The sequence below is a fragment of the Pararge aegeria genome, chromosome 8 (genome assembly GCF_905163445.1).
Source record: "Pararge aegeria chromosome 8, ilParAegt1.1, whole genome shotgun sequence".
Taxonomy (NCBI): domain Eukaryota; kingdom Metazoa; phylum Arthropoda; class Insecta; order Lepidoptera; family Nymphalidae; genus Pararge; species Pararge aegeria.
The window spans coordinates 13,817,261-13,836,243 of NC_053187.1; the positions used below are offsets into that span (position 1 = coordinate 13,817,261).

General features: G+C 35.1%; 1 protein-coding gene across 1 annotated transcript; it reads left to right on the forward strand.

The window, feature by feature from the left end:
• Positions 1-5,873: 5,873 nt before the first annotated feature.
• On the forward strand, positions 5,874-18,443 carry LOC120626026. Its single transcript, XM_039893306.1, has 4 exons — positions 5,874-6,082; positions 7,081-7,092; positions 12,644-12,803; positions 18,434-18,443. The coding sequence occupies exons 1-4, from the start codon at positions 5,920-5,922 to the stop codon at positions 18,441-18,443; spliced, it is 345 nt and encodes a 114-aa protein (XP_039749240.1). The 5' UTR covers positions 5,874-5,919.
• The last annotated feature ends 540 nt before the right edge of the window (positions 18,444-18,983 follow it).

Sequence of the window (18,983 nt, forward strand, 5' to 3'; positions counted from 1 at the left end):
CTTTGCCAACGTATGGACTACCCTTCTCATCGCAGCAGGAGACCCATGCTCTGTAGTGGGCCGGTAATGGGTTGATATGATGATGTTAAATAACACACGTGGATGAAACATGGCGAGTTCTTGTTTAAGAATTTCATGAAAATAAAGCTTAATTGCTATACTACAATGCCGAAGATCTGTTTGGTGTGGAGTATAAGAATTGAAGAAATTCTAAATAGCACCATACAGATTCTCCTGCTTTTCGCGGAGTATAGCAAATTAAGCTTAATTTTAATAATATATCATCGATTTTCGCAAAGTAACAAATAAAACCTGCTTCTATACAATATTAAGAATTTCATATTATAACTTATTAGTTCTGCAGAAAAATGCCTTCATTTAATTTTAAGTTATTTTTATCTAGGGTCAAAAATAATAAAGACATTGGAAGATGTTTGGACAATAATTCGTTTTTACACTAATGGGGAGTTGGCCCGGTTTGTTTCTTTTAGGGTTCTATTTTCAAATAATGATTTAATATGTTTCATATATCACTTATTAGTGAGCTAGCAGCACTCGCTGTTTCAAAAGTTTCGTCTTTAGTAGGTCTGAATGATGGTAGAGTTACTAATGACTAGGAATACTATAAAATTTTAATTTTAGTTTTATAATAATGTTCTTATACCGAAAGAAAACAGCGATACTAAAAATACATATCATGCAACCTGAATAAATAACCTAACGTTAGCAAACCGATATCGATCAATAATGAAATTACTCACTGAACCAACGGTCAGTAAGTCATTTATATTTATTGACTATACCTCTACAATGTCAGAAACAAGGGCGAAGTAGCATTTATATTATATTCGCGCTTATGTATATCCGCATAGTGCATACCAATTTGATACGTTAAAGAATTGAGTTATTGAAGTTCTGAAAAGCAGAAATATACATTGTAGTCTGGAATATAATTGTTTAATGATATATTACTGTATCCTTAGAAATAAGGTTCCATATAGAGACTAGGAAGCCGTGTGAAGTTATGATATCCCCTGAGAAAAAAACGAAATTTTGTTGCGGTGCTTTTGCCCCTGGCCATCTTACTAGTTTTGCCTGAAACGCAGTATTACCACGAGACATCTTTATAAGAAGCTAAATAAAACCTACAATTTTATCTATGTACCTACACTCTTAAGGTGGTTACTGGTATTTGATATTATAATCCATTATCGATACAAACACTTATAATCCTCTGATGTCGGACTGTCTCATAATCCTTGGTGTCAAAGAGGATACCAACACAAATGGTCGCTTTTGAACTTATGATATTAGCAAATAATACCTTTATTGTCTAGAATAATTGGCCAAGAAAAATTAAAAAGGTAAAACGCAATGTATATTTGAGGTTTTTAATTTCTAACGTAAAATTTACATAGCTTTTGCACTGGACTCTAAACTGGACCATAACGAATTTGGCATGGTGCCAGATTGAAGATATTCTGCTTCCTTAGTGAAAAAATAAGATTGGAATCAACGACAAAGATATATCTAACCACATAATATGTACGCTAGGGAAACCTTAAATCACTCACTTTATTAGCTTTGTGTTACAGCATACGTAACAAAAATCTGCTTTTAATCCCCATCTAAACTTCATAATATAATGGGCTCCGCATATTTAACATTCATATTTGACATTCCTCTTAGTTACCTTTAAGGTATGCGTCGATTGGAGTCGTAACGCACGCATATATTATATACTAACAATTTTTCTAGATGCGAATGTGTTTGATTGTTTGTTTCTTACGCCTTAACGCCTACACTACTCAATTGATCATCATGAAATTTTGCATAAATGTTGTCAGGGTACGGAAAAGGGGATATAGGTACCATATGCTCTTTTTCGTGACCTAGAAAAAAAATCAGTTCCCAGGGGATGAGAAAAGTACGAGGGATATGAATGACAAAATGTACATTAACGCGAACGAAGCGACTGGCAGAAACTAGTATTCTATGTATTAAAAATACACTAGTTTGAGACATTTAGTTTGTTTGTTTGATTGTTTGATACTCTTTCAACCCGGAACTAAGAGAAAAGCACTACGGTTTTTGGAAATCTAGCCGTTGTTATATAAGCACGACTTCAAAGTTTAATAGATCTTCACCAAATTTTGCATACAGATAGATTCTGGAGACGGAGGACACTTTTTAATCCTCGAAACCATCTGTTCACGCGGGATTTTTATTAAAATACAAATATGAACGTAGTCACAGCCAACAACTAGTAATACTGTAATTACGAGTGAGTTGTTTGTTCTTTACCTATGTTTGTCACAACCGCTGCACCGAAATACTAATTTGTGCGATAATTGCCACTGAGATAGGATATAATATCCGTAACTAATACCTACCTAGCGATGGGCAAAGGATATTTTTTATCCCAAAAACTATCCGGAGGCTGCTATTGCGTTATTTAGAAAAATAAACTTTTTCTTTTTTTATATTTATCGCTGTAGACAAAGAAAGACCAGAAAGAAAGCGTGTCTAATAATATGTTCCATTCTTTGTATATGTTTAAATCTTGCATTATCTATGTCTTTCGCGTACAATCTGGAGTAACAATATACTCTACACTCAGAGTTAAAACTAGTTAGGATCTTCTTTATTAGTGATATGGCGCATGTCTCTATCAAACCATTTTTGGTCAGGAACAGGTCCAAAACGAAATGGATCCTTCATATTACGAGTAAGTACGTAGGTAACAACATAAGTAAGACCGGCACAGCAAAACCGATAATATGCCATTTTGCATAGAAATAGCTGGAGACAGGCATGGGTAACTTTTAAGTCAGGGGAAATAAACAGAGTGTGCGCTAAAGTTTTCGCGTTCCTTTACTTTGAGCTCCCGGATACATACTACGAAGAGCGACCGAGGCGTACCAGCCAGTCTATACAATTTAGGAGCAATTATGGGATTACATACAATATCAGTGACCTCTTGTCCCAAGGCGTCTATTAAACTATCACTTATAGGGATCATACATACCTACTATGATATCTAGGTTTATGAAACAAGTATGTTCATAAAATAGCGACATGATAAGTTAATATTTTCTATTATGTTAGCTATAGGATTTTATTTGACAGCATTCTAACAAGTAGGATCACAACGTTATTGTTGGTTTTTTTTTTAAAATTGGGATGATTGATGGACCAAGGGGTTACTACAATAATTTAGTATAATATATATAAACGAAAAAAAAATAACGAACTTCGATCTTATTCATAAATACAATCTTATTCATATCACGTTTTGGCATAGTTCCTGAAAACATATCAATTTGTAGTTTTCATTCTGCGGCTTTCACTTTTCCGTCTTATGAGCTCTTAATAATAAATATACGTATTTAATAGAAAAAAAATTAAATTTTTTTTTCCATAGTCTAAACTTAGCACGTATAAACGATAGGTTCGCATGCATATTCAATATTGTATTAATGTTAAAGTGAATTATTAAAAAGAAAAATAAAAGACACTATTAAAAAAATATATTATTATTATTAAAGTGGAGTAGTTTTTGATGCTTCAATATTAGTCATGTATACGGTTTCTGTATGTGCTTAATTCTGTGGGTAGAAATATTTCACGGACAAAAACACTTTACGAAGACTAGGTAATCCTAAACAAAACCAAATTTAATAATGAAAATATGAATGGAAATTAAACATATTTTATACCGACGATAAGAAATCTTTGAGAAATAATAATATATTGATTATCTATTATCCTATTTTTGTCACGTGTCATGATTGAAATAGAGATAAATCTCTTCAGATAAAGTCGCCCCAATCTTCAGGGAATTCCGATCTGTGTCCACTCGGATTGGGACAGTGTAGTTAGGAAAAACGTTCGGGTCGAAGACGTTATTATTAAAATATACCTATCACAATATAAATACACCTAATGTACATAGTTTTAAAGCTATAAAGCTATCTATAAAGCTCAGTAACCTTAGTATTAGATGTTCTCGCAATAGCAGAGTGGTTTTTGAGTATCAGAGTACTACAACGTCAGGGGAAAATAGACCAAATATTGATCGTTTCAGAGCTGCTAATTCTCTAGGTACCACATCAATATTTTTTTCTTAACAAACACTCTGCGGACAAATTTGATCGAAAAAAAGTTAAACTTTGCTCTGACGATAAACTTGTAATGTTAAGATTGATGTACCAGTGTATAATACCTCAATTACGGACTCACATCTCTTAATCATCTTTTCAACATCCAGCCTCTCCCAAAGGGAGGATCTGGCCATAATCACCACGCTGGGAAGGCGGGTTGGTGATCGCAGTAGATGGAGGTAGTGAATAATATTATGTAAAACTGTCAATATTGGGTAAATGAAAAAAAAAACAAACAAACGCCTTATATAATAACTTGCAGAATTTATGTCTTGTGACATATTTAATGCCGGGCCCTGCGCCTCACGGGATAATTTTATCAAAGTAATGGAGTTTTGGATAACGTTGTTATACCGATCAATATCGCCCAGGGAAGGTGTAAAAATATTTACTAGTTCGGGTCAAGTCAACAGGCAAGTACTCTTGGGGGGAATAAAAACTTTCGTATTTATTTTAATTTTCTTCGTATAAAAAGCAACTTATGTGCAACCTCGGAAAAATCCTTTTTCCGTTACAAAGAATGGGATGTAGAGCTAAGACTAAGGATGAAGAAATTGACAGTAAATATCGTAATATATGGTATTTTTATTATAAAAGTATATCTATTTTTATCCATTGCGTTTCGAAACGAAACAACGAAAAAAGATAAAGATATATAGATAATATATTACCTAAATCTATTTGTACTTTTGAGTTACATTTAAATTTCAACCCACTTATAGTTTTAAAACGTTTTCAAGATCTGATAATTTATATACGAATCGTTCTTTTGAATAAATATCATGTTACAACTGGCCAGGAACCTGATGGAAAATCAGACGGACAGACGACATAAACGCGACTTTCTGAGACTCGCTATATGTCGCTGTCTACATGCTCCACATGTCGTATATTCCACATGCTACGGCTTTTTTCCGCCTGTATTCAGATACAGGCGGTAAAAAGCCGTAGCATGTGGAAATCCCTAATAAAGAAGACCTATGCCCAGCAACGGACGCGATCATAACGGTTTGGTGTTTGTAAGGTTCGGTCAACAACTCCCACAATTTCTCCGATTTAAAAATTATTAATTTCCAAATTAATCAGAGTCGAACTTCGGGTACCTCATTTAAAAATTACAGTTAGGTCCATATTTCAAATGCCCAATATTCTCTGATTATTGGGTCAGGCAATAAAATAAAATTTTTTCTAGAAATTCAAATTGAAGGATTTTCCTAGAAATTCTCTTTGATATTGAAGTTCAACTAGCGTAGTATTTGAAATTATACCTGACATGTCTTTAAGTATTTAGCGTGCATCAGGTTTAAATACCATTTAACCTTCAAAAATTTACTTTCAAGTAACATAGTATCAACACCAAGTAACATTCTTACACAAGTAACAAATTAAGTAGCTATTTTGTGCAATAATTTATGCAACGCTTTTATTATCTTTTTATTTTCAGATTCGCGAGTGTTCGAGTAAACGTCGGGACCAGTAACCGATAAGACCTCAGTTTGCTAAAGTGACGTTTAAATGCAGTAGAATATTGTATCAGTTCGTGTTAGATATTTAATTTACGCTTCACTTCGGTTTCAGTGTGAAGTAGTGATATTTAATAATTTGCGATAAATTTGAGTACATAGGATTTTATGTTTTGACTATTGATTAATGGGTTGCAAAATGTTTTTGCAATAACTTAGTAAAGGTGTATTACAGAGAAGTGACAGTGTAATAATAAGTGACCTGTGACAGTGTTAAAAGAAGTAATACAGTGATGTCAACGTGTGTGCTTGAGGAGGGTCGAGATGAGGGCGGTGGTTGCGGGGTTGACTCCAGTGAGGACGAAGTGGTGGAGAGGCCTCGCCGGGAGGTACTGTTGAGTGCCCGCGGCCGTCGGGCGTGCTCAGAGCAGGGTCCTCACCAGTCACATTATTTCCGTAAGTGTGCATATATTATTTCACATTTTCACCCACGTAATGTTCCAACGTTGGTGAAAATGTGTATGCGTTGGAGTAGTTTGTGCGGTTTTTTTATTACTTTCCATGTCTTTTATAACTTTTCATCTATAAGATCGATTTTATATTTCATATTATCTTCAGACCAAGTCCTTATACATTTATTATCGTTATAGGCCAATAGATCTCACACTATGGTTAATACATACATTTCTCAAAAGAATTACAATAATTCGCTTAGTAAAGAAAACATTAATAACTATTATATAATATAAGCTTACACCATAGAAGGTAAACATAAATCTACTAGGCAATAATCTACTAAGAATGACATCGCAAGAGTATCAGGGCGTTACTGGACAGAAGGAACACAATACCATGGTGGAGTATAGAAATCTAGAGCTTTCTCGAATTCTGACGTCATCCAGACGTGGGTTTCATCGACGGATAATCTGATCTTACAAACCCAAACTACTTAACTTCACGCTAAGTCGAGATCCAAGCCTCACAACACGCGGCCTTTAGTTGAAGTCTCCCTTTCTCTGCGCAATTGTGGAGCCCCGGGGTTCAACTCCTGGCCAGCTTTGGGCTAGCCCCTACCCGCGGTATTGCTGTTACGACCCTTGTGTTATTATGAGCTACATCATCAGTAACATAAAGCGGCCTGCGTGAAAATGTAAAAAATATATTTTTAAACATTTAATAACAGAACAAAGTAGCTATTAGTACATAAAACCAAAGGAGATTCCACCGGGAAAACGGGAAGGCAGGTGTTATTTATTTCTTTAAAGAAATCCGAATAACAAAGGGTTTGTAGAGTACGCCAGTTATGACAATGCGAATTCATTATTAATTAGCATTTCCTTGTTGTTTATTAGTTTTCTTATAACTATGAAGTTAATGAGCGTTTAAAAAGGGATGATTTAAGTGAGTAGGTACCCCAGAACGTCGTTGTCAGTGGTAACAAGCCATGGCCGAAGCCACCAGACATGGTCAGACACAACTCAGAAATTAAAAATTATCAAATTGACCCTGCCTAGGATCAACTCAACTTAGTACTTCCAACTTAAAAGACGCGAAGCGCTTATTACTATGCCAGCAAGCCAAAATGTTTAAAGAACTTTCTAGTTTAAGACTTTTAAAGACTGTATTCGTTCACAATTTTTTTATTCGCTGGTTAACAATAATACATATAAAATATAGCAGATCAAACTTGAAGAGGCACGGTACTTTATTTTACGCTTGCCCCCAAATCGGTTTTAGCCAGCACTCTCTCGCTTTACGGCTATTGCGGCAGGGTGGTAACTAATCACATAATCCACACCTGAGCAATTAAGACATTATATAGTAGGTACTCAGTTCGCCTTCGATGGGAATCAAACACTTCTGCTTCAATCAATAATCTAATATTGATCGAAGACTTGAAGGCCGTAAGCACAACGCTGTACCAAAGTAGCAGCCAAAGAAATATACTTTTATAGATTTTTTCAGATTGAAATACCTAGAATAATTTTATAAACGCTGAATCTGACAGTTGAGTGCGCGGATTTTCTCTTCGCAGCAATTTACTTCTACTTTGCGTACAATTACGTTCAAAGTTTTGAATCACAAAATTCTGAGCCGGTTTCCTAAATCGACTTATAGTAGAAGGGGCAATTTGACAGACAGGTGCTTTTTAGCCACTTAAGAATACGAAGTAAAAATGTTTGTACAGTAATCGCCAAGTGACTGTTTTGTAAAATGGAGGAGACTTTTAGAAGCCTAAGGCTTTTTACTTACGTTTTTTTATTCGAGGTTTGCACTTGATCAAAATCTCACCGGATGGAAAATGTAGACGTGGCCTAACATGCACTCATCAATTACCTTCAGAACTTAACTTTTCAATTAAATAAATAAATTATAAAAGTGTGACATAGAGCTTCAATTATTTTTATACAAAATACAAAAATAAACGTAATAGATAAAATAAAACAAAATAAAAACTAGTTTAGGTGTGCAAAGGCGTTCGTATCGCTAAAGCGATCTCTCACAGACAATCTTTGGTGTAATAAGGAACGTGGTGAGTATTTTTGGGCCCGGGTTCGATACCCAGCAGGGGCAATTTGGGAATCAATAATTCTGCTAGTCTTGTGGAAGGCTTAGGCCGTGGCTAGTTGTAGTTAAAAAAACAACTTATTAGTGCTGTCACAATGTCACTATTCACATATATTTCCCATATACTTTTAATAGGTTAAAATATTTTTGCGTTTCACGTAGACGTGGTTTATTGTTACCTGTCTGATATTGTGTAGGAAATTGCGACACCGTCTATAACAAAGTCTTTACGAGTTAAGGCAATTTGCATGCAGTAAGGCGATGAAAGGTTGCCACAATACGTTTAAGTCACTTTATAGAAACTCAGCGACACGAATTTATGCATTATACCTCAGTGATTATTCCTGAAAATGCGTCACACAATCAGATTACCTCCTCCGATTTATAAAAATAACAAATGTTTTTTTTTATTCCACTTCAAGTTAGCCCTTGACTGCAATCTGTTACAGTTAATTTATAAAGTGGGTAAATAATTAAAATTTTGATAACTATAAGTTCATATTTGCCAGATATTTATGTTCATGGTGGGTATTTTGATATAAATACGGCTGCATTATCGATGCACCGCAGTCCTACATAGACTCGAATGATGCGAAGATACCTCCCGGTGTCTTAGTCGTTTATCAAATCTCACCTGGTGGTAAGTAAAGATGCAGTCTAAGATGGTGGCGGGATAACCTGTTAGGGAGTATGGTAGTCATATCCCCAATTGGTTTCTATGCGACATTGCACCGGAACACTAAATCGCTTATCGGCACGTCCTTGTAGGGTGGTAACTAGCCACGGCCAAAGCCTCCCACCGTACCAGACCAGAGAAAATTCAGAAATTATTAATTCCTTTCAAATTGCGAGCGAGATGTGTGTGATCACTCGAAATGTCATTGTAGTATCAGGTATTAAAAACGTGCTATTGTTTCCCATCATAAGCCTATAATAATCCACTGCTGGACTAAAAACCTCTTCCTACGGGAGGGTTTGCCCATTATCACCACGCTGGGCAACTGATGTGTTGGATCCCAGTATATGGAAGTATTAGCATAGATCACGTTGATCTCTGCCTCGTACGAAAATTCCGACCGATCTGCCTGTTCACCACAGAACACCACACGCTGTTCTTACGACACTGCACCTATTCCTTTCACTTGGGACCATTTTAAAAAGGATAGCATTACTTTAAGACCTGTCAACATAGTTTAGATATTTGTGTACAACATTAGCAACATAAGCCGGACAGCAATTGTGTGACTACTGTACTGTACTGATTTGTCTTTTCTAATTATTGTAGCCGGAAACACCAAGACTCTGGGTGACATCTCGACCGAAACTTGGTGTGTGGCAAATATCGCGCGTAAAACTTGCCGCGACTGCTAGTGACATATTTGTCCCTAGGTAATACAAAGCTTTATTGACAGAGTAAATAACAGCAATATTTTAGACGCAAAAATGGTTTACCTAAAACAAGAGGTTTTAGTTAGGGAATAACCACTAGTTATCCTTTATTTTGATAAATTTTAAGACAAAACTTGGATAAAAATATTCCGTGTCGCTATAAAATTGTTATTGTGTAGAAAGATTTAACGGATTCGGTGAAATGGACGGTAGCTTTAGCGACACATTGAATTTGACGAGGGACGTAAAATACTCGTACTGGTAGATATATTATGGCTGGGAATAGAAAAGACCGGTATTGTTGAGGCTAGCGATATATGGCTATAATAATATGCATGACAAATCATATATCTGGTGTGTTGGTATTCATATATATACCGTACTAAAATTTATAGCTTCTCGTATGAGGGAAACTTATTTATAAGTTCGTAAAGATTGTATTTATCAATCTGTGTGTGAGGTATACCTACATTTTTAAATGTATATGAATATTAGTATATATGAATTTAAGTACGTATATTAAATTTCTGCGTGGCTATAATATGTCAAACTTTGTTTTTTTTGCATTTAATAGTAAGTTGTTAACTGTAAACCAGTGCGACACATGCGACATAATACGGTTTACTTCGTCAGAGTTATCTTTACTCCTATCAGTCTTAAAAATTAGAGATGTATCATCTGCAAACAATACAATGTCGCATGTTCCACTGACATGGTACGGTAGATCATTTATATACACTAAAAATAGAAAAGGACCCAAAATCGAGCCTTGTGGGACACCCATTGAGGTATTTGAACCCTGAGACTTTGCATCATTTATGCAAACTCTTTGGGTTCTATTGCTGAGATAAGAGGCAACCAAATTTAGTGCAACGTTTTGGATACCATAGTGGCTTAGCTTAAGAAGCAAGGTTTTATGATCAACACAATCGAAAGCTTTAGATAGATCACAAAAAACACCCATGGCGTTCTGTGAACATTCCCAGGCATCATAAACATGTTTTATAAGTTTAGCGCCTGCGTCCGTTACATACATGACATATTACTGGTCATAAAATGGCTATTTGAGAGTTGAAGGTATTTCTTGACTTCGGTTATCCATAAAAAAAAACCCAATTATGACAGAAAACCTAATAATCTCAGGTTGGCAATTTGGAATCTTCGGATCCGTAATCTATCAACTAACAAAGTCTGCAGAACTGTAAGTCTGAAAGTATCTTTAGCCTTGTTTAAATATGAGCTAGAATACTTAAAGCGTTCATATTTTAGTAAGTTTCATGCATCAAAACTATAAAATACATTTGAATTCTTAACTCTGAATCCATTTTAACACTGTCCAACCTATCCGTTCACTAAAAGCTCGCGATTTGCTCTCGTCCAAAATTCACGCAACATTACACCGGAACAATACAGTGAGCATTTATTGTTTACTTATTTTTGAATATTAAGCTGTTTATCATTATTTGATTACCGTTTTGAAGCTATAATTCGTTGTAAATATATATTATTAAAAAAGCCTGAAGCGGTGATATCCTAGGGGAAAGCGGTGATTCCGCGGATACAAAGTCCGAGCTCTGGCACGTACCACTAACATTTCGGAGTTATGTGCGTTCTTGTTTGCTATTTAAGTATCACTAGCTTTAAACGGAGAAGAAAAGCTGCATGCCTGAGAGTTCTCCATAACGTTCTCAAGGGCACATGAAGTATACCCATCCGCACATGGCCAATATGAGAGACTACGGCCTAAACCCTTCTCATTGTGTGCGGGTCTCCTACCCGTACCCTGTAGTGGGCTGGTAATGGGTTGATGATGGGGACACGCGCGAGAAGTTGTTGGGTTAGATTTAGGGTTTTTGTTACAACATGACTATCGTTTCAATAAATTTTAATAAGGCTTTTTTTAATAGTCAAAGCATAAGATCACGCAAGCTTTTAAGGTAAGGTTGAAATAATGGTCAAGAAAAGGCAGATTATTTTTATTTATTTAATAAAAAATATACATTTTTTATGTTAACATAATAATATCTGTTACGGCGTAACAAAAATCCAGTCGGTTTTATCCGTACACCGGTATTCATCGTTAAGCGCTCGGAATTCTAAGTAGGAATAGATCGGTCTTTTGAATTACAGAGAATTTAATACATCCGATTTTTATGGATGTGAGAGAGATAAATGATGTCAAGACACAGACATACTTCAAGCAGCGCATTATCATCTTCTAATATTTAAACTCAAAATATAACATTGACTCAAGGGACATTCTGTTGATAATGTACCGCTGGCTCGACAAGAAACTTGATATGTACTCTCTTCTAATAGCGTAGGTATTCGCCGAGTAGAGTACTATTGGTTCAATAAGTTTTACATTATTTATTTAAAGAAATATGATAAGAAGGTACCTTAAATTATTGAAGTTATACTTCTTTAGCGGCGTTAGGAAAAAAAAACATGGCAGTGGAATTATAGGATGTAACGAAATACACGATTTGAACAGGACGAAGGTAGTTGCGAAACCGAATAAGAGGGGAATGCAACCATACATACAAAATACAGTCAGCTCACTCTTTACGATGCGAGCGCACACCGTTTTAAAAAACCGACACCCGGAAGTTGGTTAAAGTCAACATTTTAGTTTCTCAAAAAGAGGTTTGACAGTGTACAACCAGCCAGTTTCAATTGTCGCAGTCTGCGGGCTCATTCCGGTGATTTCATTGATTCAATTGTACAAAAATCTCAAATTTTTATGTTCAGTGAAACTTTGTGGTTCGCCAATGAGATAAATAGATAATGCGTTATAATAAAACTTTCAATGTATTAATTAATACCTTTTTCCCATTGTTAGTGTCGTTTTCGCTACAAACGTAAAATAAGGCGTAAAATAAATCTTTGAAAAGATTTTTATCTTGTTACGCCAAAGAAATATAACTTATAACGCGTGTACATAAGTACACACACGTTTTTTTTGTCGTTAAATGGGATATGTTCGCATTTAATGGCCGATTATTGAATGATCCAGTATTAAATAAAGTTATAATGATTTTATGTATTGTGCAGAACCAGGCACGTCTCACCTCTGGGGCGCCAACGGCGGGCGGCGCGGTTGGAGTCGCAAGCGCACCTCAGCTCCACAGATGGGCAACACACAAGGTTCCATGCCTCGAATAGCCCTTGTGCTTCGGTCTCGACGTAGCTGGCCGGTTGCACCGCAGTCGTATCGCAGGTATTTACCCTTAATATAAGATTTGCACGTTCCCATTCGTAGATCAGTTTGGCCTATCGATACTATGTAACCTACTCTGTAACAGTACTCTGTGACAGAGTAAAATGTAACTTATCACGCTTAATTCAAAGCTTAAACTCGTGTTCATTACTACAGCATGAAAAGTATAAAACATCATTACAGAATTAGAGACTTTGAACTTTACGACATTAGGCTTATTTTGCTTTCGAAAACGACCCTACAATTGCGAGCATGCATATCGAGTTATAGCTACTAGCGACAGACACAACAACATGGTACAAATCTATGAACTAGATGAAAATAACAGGCCTAAAATAGTGCTGTCTTCTTTCACAGAGAACTTTGTCAAAAGGATAGCATAACTTTCAGACCTGTCAATTTAGTGTAGCTTAGAGATTTGTGTACAACAGAATTGGCACCAATTTATTACCAAGTTTATGAATATAAGATACTTTAACCTAACTCACCTTTGCGTTGATGTGAGAAAGTGGAGGTTGTATATTATGACTACCTAAAGCTAGCAAGCTACTCTAACCTAACTGGATATTGCGTGTGACTACAGAATGCTCTCATACTGTCTGTGGCCTAATCTAAACATCTCGCTATAACTAATGTTGGTTAGGTCGTATTAATAAGCGATACGCTCTTACGTGACAGACTCTGCTTTGCTAAATATAAATTTTTAAATTGCGTCCAAGTGTACATAAAACACTTGGAAATACGCGTGCTAAGTGCCACTGCAATACGCATAATGTGTGATGTTCTTATTGTTTAATGTATGTTTTTTTTTATTTTCATGGCACACTCCGGCTTAAGTATTATAGTATAATATGCTTAAATATTTCCTACAATATAAGCTACGGATGTGCGAGAAAAAAGAGTGGACCTTTGGTCAAAACCTCAGTAATAAACAGAAAACATAAAAAAATTATAAAAACTTTTAAGTACTCATAATTTAAACGTATAAACCTCGTGAAATTAACTTTATTTTACTGGATTGCAACTAAATTTATCAATACTTACTTACTTATTTGGTATTAATAAACAATGTCGCTCTCTCTGCTTGTACGCTTAAATCTTTTAAACTACGCGAAAAACTTCGATGGAGTTTTCAGCGATAGGATGTTTCATATGTAATACACATGCATACTTATAATAGTAGAGAAAATTTATGTTTATTTTAAAAAGATCGACAAAAAGCCTTTTCTGGATAACCAACGGTTACCATTTATATCTTTTACTTATTACAAAAAAAAATATAAGCTATTTACCAAGCCGCTTTAAACAATACAGTATTATTGCTCATAATAAAATGCACAACGTATTTAATGTATTTAACATTAGATACGTTGTGAATTTTATTTAGATCAAAATCGCTATAAAATGTATTATAAATTAAATTACAAAAATAAATTACAGACACGATAACTTGCTAACATATACTCTCAGTCACACACATACACAAACACACACACACACACTTCGCCTAGACTAAGTGATAATAATATAATGTTACACTATCATCATTATAAATTTTAGTTTTTTTTGGTAAAAAGTACTGACAAATCGAGACATGCTAGCGCGCACAATAACAAGCTCAGCTTAGTGTGCTCGCCAGCGATATGTTCTTTTGTGACATATAACAATATTTTTACGTAATATATGTAACAAATAAGTTGTAATGTTGGTGTTCAAATAAAACTTTTTATTTTAAAACTTTTTCATATCATAAATTAACCAGGCAGAGCGGCCAGTGGGCTGCACGTTACGTCCGTCCCGGTTGGCAGTGGTTGGCGAGCGCAGGGTGTGCCTAAGAAAAGCACTCGTCTAATCATAATCAGTGCAATACACTAGACTATATAAAATGAGCAATTCATGTAAAGGAAATTATATACAACTTTACAATAAATTAGCGGTTGATATCTTGGAGATGTCTCTAAAAATTTTCAAAGTTTGTATTAAGCGAAAGATTATAGACGAGTCTATTATAGTGTAATGATTTCTTTAATTTCGTAATTATTTTGTAAATATTAATATGGTATATTGACTTAAAACGGAAATAATTTTAGTATTTTTGTATAATTTTAGTCAAGTCAGTTAGTTAACCGCCAATTCCTAGTTCTCTTTCGATTGGTCAACGTGAGTTGGCGCGGCGGTGGGATTGCTGGTAGAGTCGGGGGGGAAAGAAAAAGATAGGGCATTCTGAGAGTGGTTTGGCGGAGGAAGGTTGTCCGATATATATAAGTGTTTAAAGTAATCTAGTAATAGATAATAATGAAATAATAAAGTAACTACTTTGTTCGTGAGCTGGTTTAATTTCATCGTAACAGTATAAAGGATTACTTAAACGATAAAAAAAGCTTGGGTGGGAAAAATTGCTCTATCCAGGTTGCTTCTTAAATATTTTTGAATTACAATGTAAGATGGTGATAAAAAAAGGACGCCCAGCTAAGTTTGTTGTGGGCTTCTTCTTAGTCCAGGGCGCGTTTGAAACCCTTGCAGTTTTAGTTTTAAGTTTACGAATGTAGTTATCGCCATTACTACTCACTGCTACTCGTATGTACACTATGCTATGGTATCAAAAGTGCCATCTATGTGTCTATTATATATATATATATATATAAATATATATAAATATTTGACTTTGACAAACTGCTCCACATGTAGTTTTAGTATTTGCACACGTGCGAAACCGGGACAAATCGCTAGTATATAAAGAACCGCAGTAACAAGTAACGTATTGTAGATTATGTGTTTTTTATCACCACATTTTGTATTTATTTTTTAGCAGTTTCCATATTAAAGGTGAAATTAAGATTGTTGATGTTGTTATACTCGTAACATCCGTTATATTTTTTATTACATGTTTGATTATTTGATCTTCAATTTGGTTATCCATCCAATACAAATCTAAAAAAAATCTCATATTTTGTATTTGTGTGTATACAGGTAATTTCATAAAAATAAATATACTTTATTTCAGTACTGATTTTTCAAATTAAAAAAAAAAAATTGTAATCTCGATTACCTATTGAAATAACCTGTAATTTATTACTCAGCTTTGATAACGTAAAGCACTTATGTCGAGCACAATATTTTTTCATGATTTTATCAACTCTATCATAAATATGCGAAACGGCAGTAACATATTAAATCAATGTATGCGAAAGCAAATTTTAAAGATACAAACAATTTTATCCATCTTTAAGTTTTTTCATCAATATTGTCAATTGGCCAAAGTTAACAATTGGCTGAGTGAATTTTTGAGCTTCAGTCAAGATAGCTAATGTAATTTTAATAAATATTTACCAATCGAAAATTTTATACATATATATATTTGTCGTAATTTAAAGAATTTTTTAGAACTTGCATTTGTTTATCAATTCTTTTATCGGCCTACTACTGTGGTTCGTATGTGTTAATAAGAGTTAGTTTTTTTGTTAAATAACGTCACGTTCACTTAAAAGTAAATGAAAGATGGACAAATCGTTAAAATTCGGGAACTCCAAACCAATTTAACAGATTTACTGTACGTGATTAAGGATTCGGAAAGCAATTTAGATTCGTCTAGCTAGATTCTAGTTCCCGCCACGGTCTCGCTGTAAGCTTTAGGGAACTTGTTTAATACAAGGTTCGGCAGTACCTGGCGCCTAAATCAAAACTTGGCACTTCATATAAAATGTTCGTGATGTGTAAGATCCGTGTCTCGTCAATATCTCGTACGGGGCACGACTCGTTCTCGGCATGGTCTACCATAAATCATCCTTAATCATATTTCTTTCAAGGTTCGGCCGTACCTGGCGCCTGAATCAAAACTTGGCGCTTCATATAAAATGTTCGTGATGTGTAAAATCTTTGCCTTTGCCATCGCTATTGCCATTATTGCCTATGACAGTCTACTGATCGACTAAAAACGTCTCCTAACGGGAGGTTTTGGCCTTAATCGTCACTGTGGGTAGACGGGTCGGTGATCGCAGTTGATTGTAGTAGTAACACAGAGGACGCTGAATCCCGTTCTCATCTTTTTTTATGTTTATAGACGAGCGCTTGACTGCAATCACACCTAATGGTAAGCGATGATGCAGCCTAAGGTGGAGCGCGCTTGTCTAGAAGATGCCTATTCACTCTTGATTTGAAGGTACTCATATTGTAGGCACTGGAGAAAATGGCAGCTGGAAGGGCATTCCAGATCTTAGCGGTGCGGATCAGAAACGAAGATGCGAAGCGCTTCGTAAGCGTCCGCGGTATATCGACCACGTAGGGATGCAGATCCTTACGGTGCCTCGCGGTTCGATGGTAAAAAGGCGAGGGGGGAACTAGATCAAATAGTTATTGAGCACTCTGTCCGAAATATATCCTATAGAATACCGAAAGGCAGACAACTTTGCGACGATGTTCCAAACTTAAAACGGGAAGAGGAGGGGTAGTGACCATTTTAATCTGATCTACTTTATTATTATCATATCGTGTAAGACATAAACTTGAGATAGCTGAGCATTTTACAACTCATTCATTTATTCATTCATATCTCGCATGATTTCAAATTTCACAATGTCTAGCATCGGAAACGTCAGGCGCTCTAATTTAGTACCTAAGCGGCGGGCTTCGTGACATATATCACAGTTTGCAGGCCCGGACACTCAATTAGAAAGCTCCAGTCTCTAACAATATTACCCTTCATTAGAAGCAGAACTAGAGATAGTTCATGTTTATCGTATGAAACAACGTTTATAACTCATTTACTAAAGTTTATATCATTCAAAAGTAGTTGAACGAGAAAAACAAAAGTTACAAGTGCTAAATTCGTTATTTAATTTTAATATTCGTTTATAAATAAAAAAATGTTCTTTAAATCAAAAATGCAATATCGTCTAGTAGTAAGTGATGTTCATATTAGATGGATACCCCTAATCTGTTTTCTTAGCTTCAGGCCGGGCCGGGTGGATAAAACAAACTTTCTAACTCCGGGCCTGTATTGAGGGTTTCGTAATAGAAAAATACAAAAGCTGAGAAATTTTTGCAAAACGGAAAATCGAACCATTCTTTGTTGTAAGCCAGCAATATTGGATAGACCCTGGCGTTACTTTGCGGAATTCCATGTTATATTATGAAAATTAAGATTAATTTGGTTATACTCCGCGAAACGCGGGAGAATCTGTATGAGTTTATAATTTCTTCAATCATTATACTTAACACCAAACAGATCTTCGGCAATTTAGCCTCTACGCACGTTTCGCTCCGAAACCGAAGCCTCCTCAGGAGATGGTTGCTTAAAAATTAATAATTGATAAGTCTACCTACCTCTCAAGATTCATTTATACCATACAGATTCTCCTGATTTTCGCGGAGTATAGTAAAATAAAGCTTAATTTTTTATAGTAAGCCTCAAATCTTAAAATGACACAATTTTGAGTAGGTTGGTGTAGTTTTATGAGAAACGATTCTTTTGAATGTAATAAATATTGTTATAGAAACCATTTATAATATTAAAAGCTATAAAATTTCTAATTAATTATAGCTAACCCTGTGAAACTTTCCCTTCTACCTTATCTTAATTGATTCTTCCAGTATCGATGTATTAATTAATTAAAATTTCCTTTGTGTTTTAGGGCAGCGTAAAATTCCCTTTCAGTAATTTAAATGTTAATTCGGTTGATTGATTACTATTTTCATAAATGAGATACCCAGGCCTTCATACATCTTGCCAACTCAACTTTTGGAAAATGAAATTTAGGCTTTGGCATTGGAGCTTTATGTAACATATAGCAAACTTGTTAATATTTTTATATACGTCGAGTGGTCCACACGTCCGAAACTTCATACAGCGCAAGCTCACATTTCAATCCTATTATCTGAGGCGAGTCGGTGTTCAGTAGAAATTGTGAGCGAAGTCCTTTAATAAAACATTAATTGCTCGTGAACAAAATTATTGAAACACTACTACGGCAGAATACATTTTTATTTAATGTAGCTTGTTATAAAGTTTCAAATGAATTAAAGTTAAATGAAATTATGACAGAAAACTAAAGAGTAGTTTACGTTTCCGTCCTGATACTTAGGTCGTAATCGAATGCAAGATAAAACTGAGGAGAGGCGTTTATTTTGAGATGGAAATATTTTAAAATTACTGCTCTCAATTAGGGCAGCATCGGGCGTACC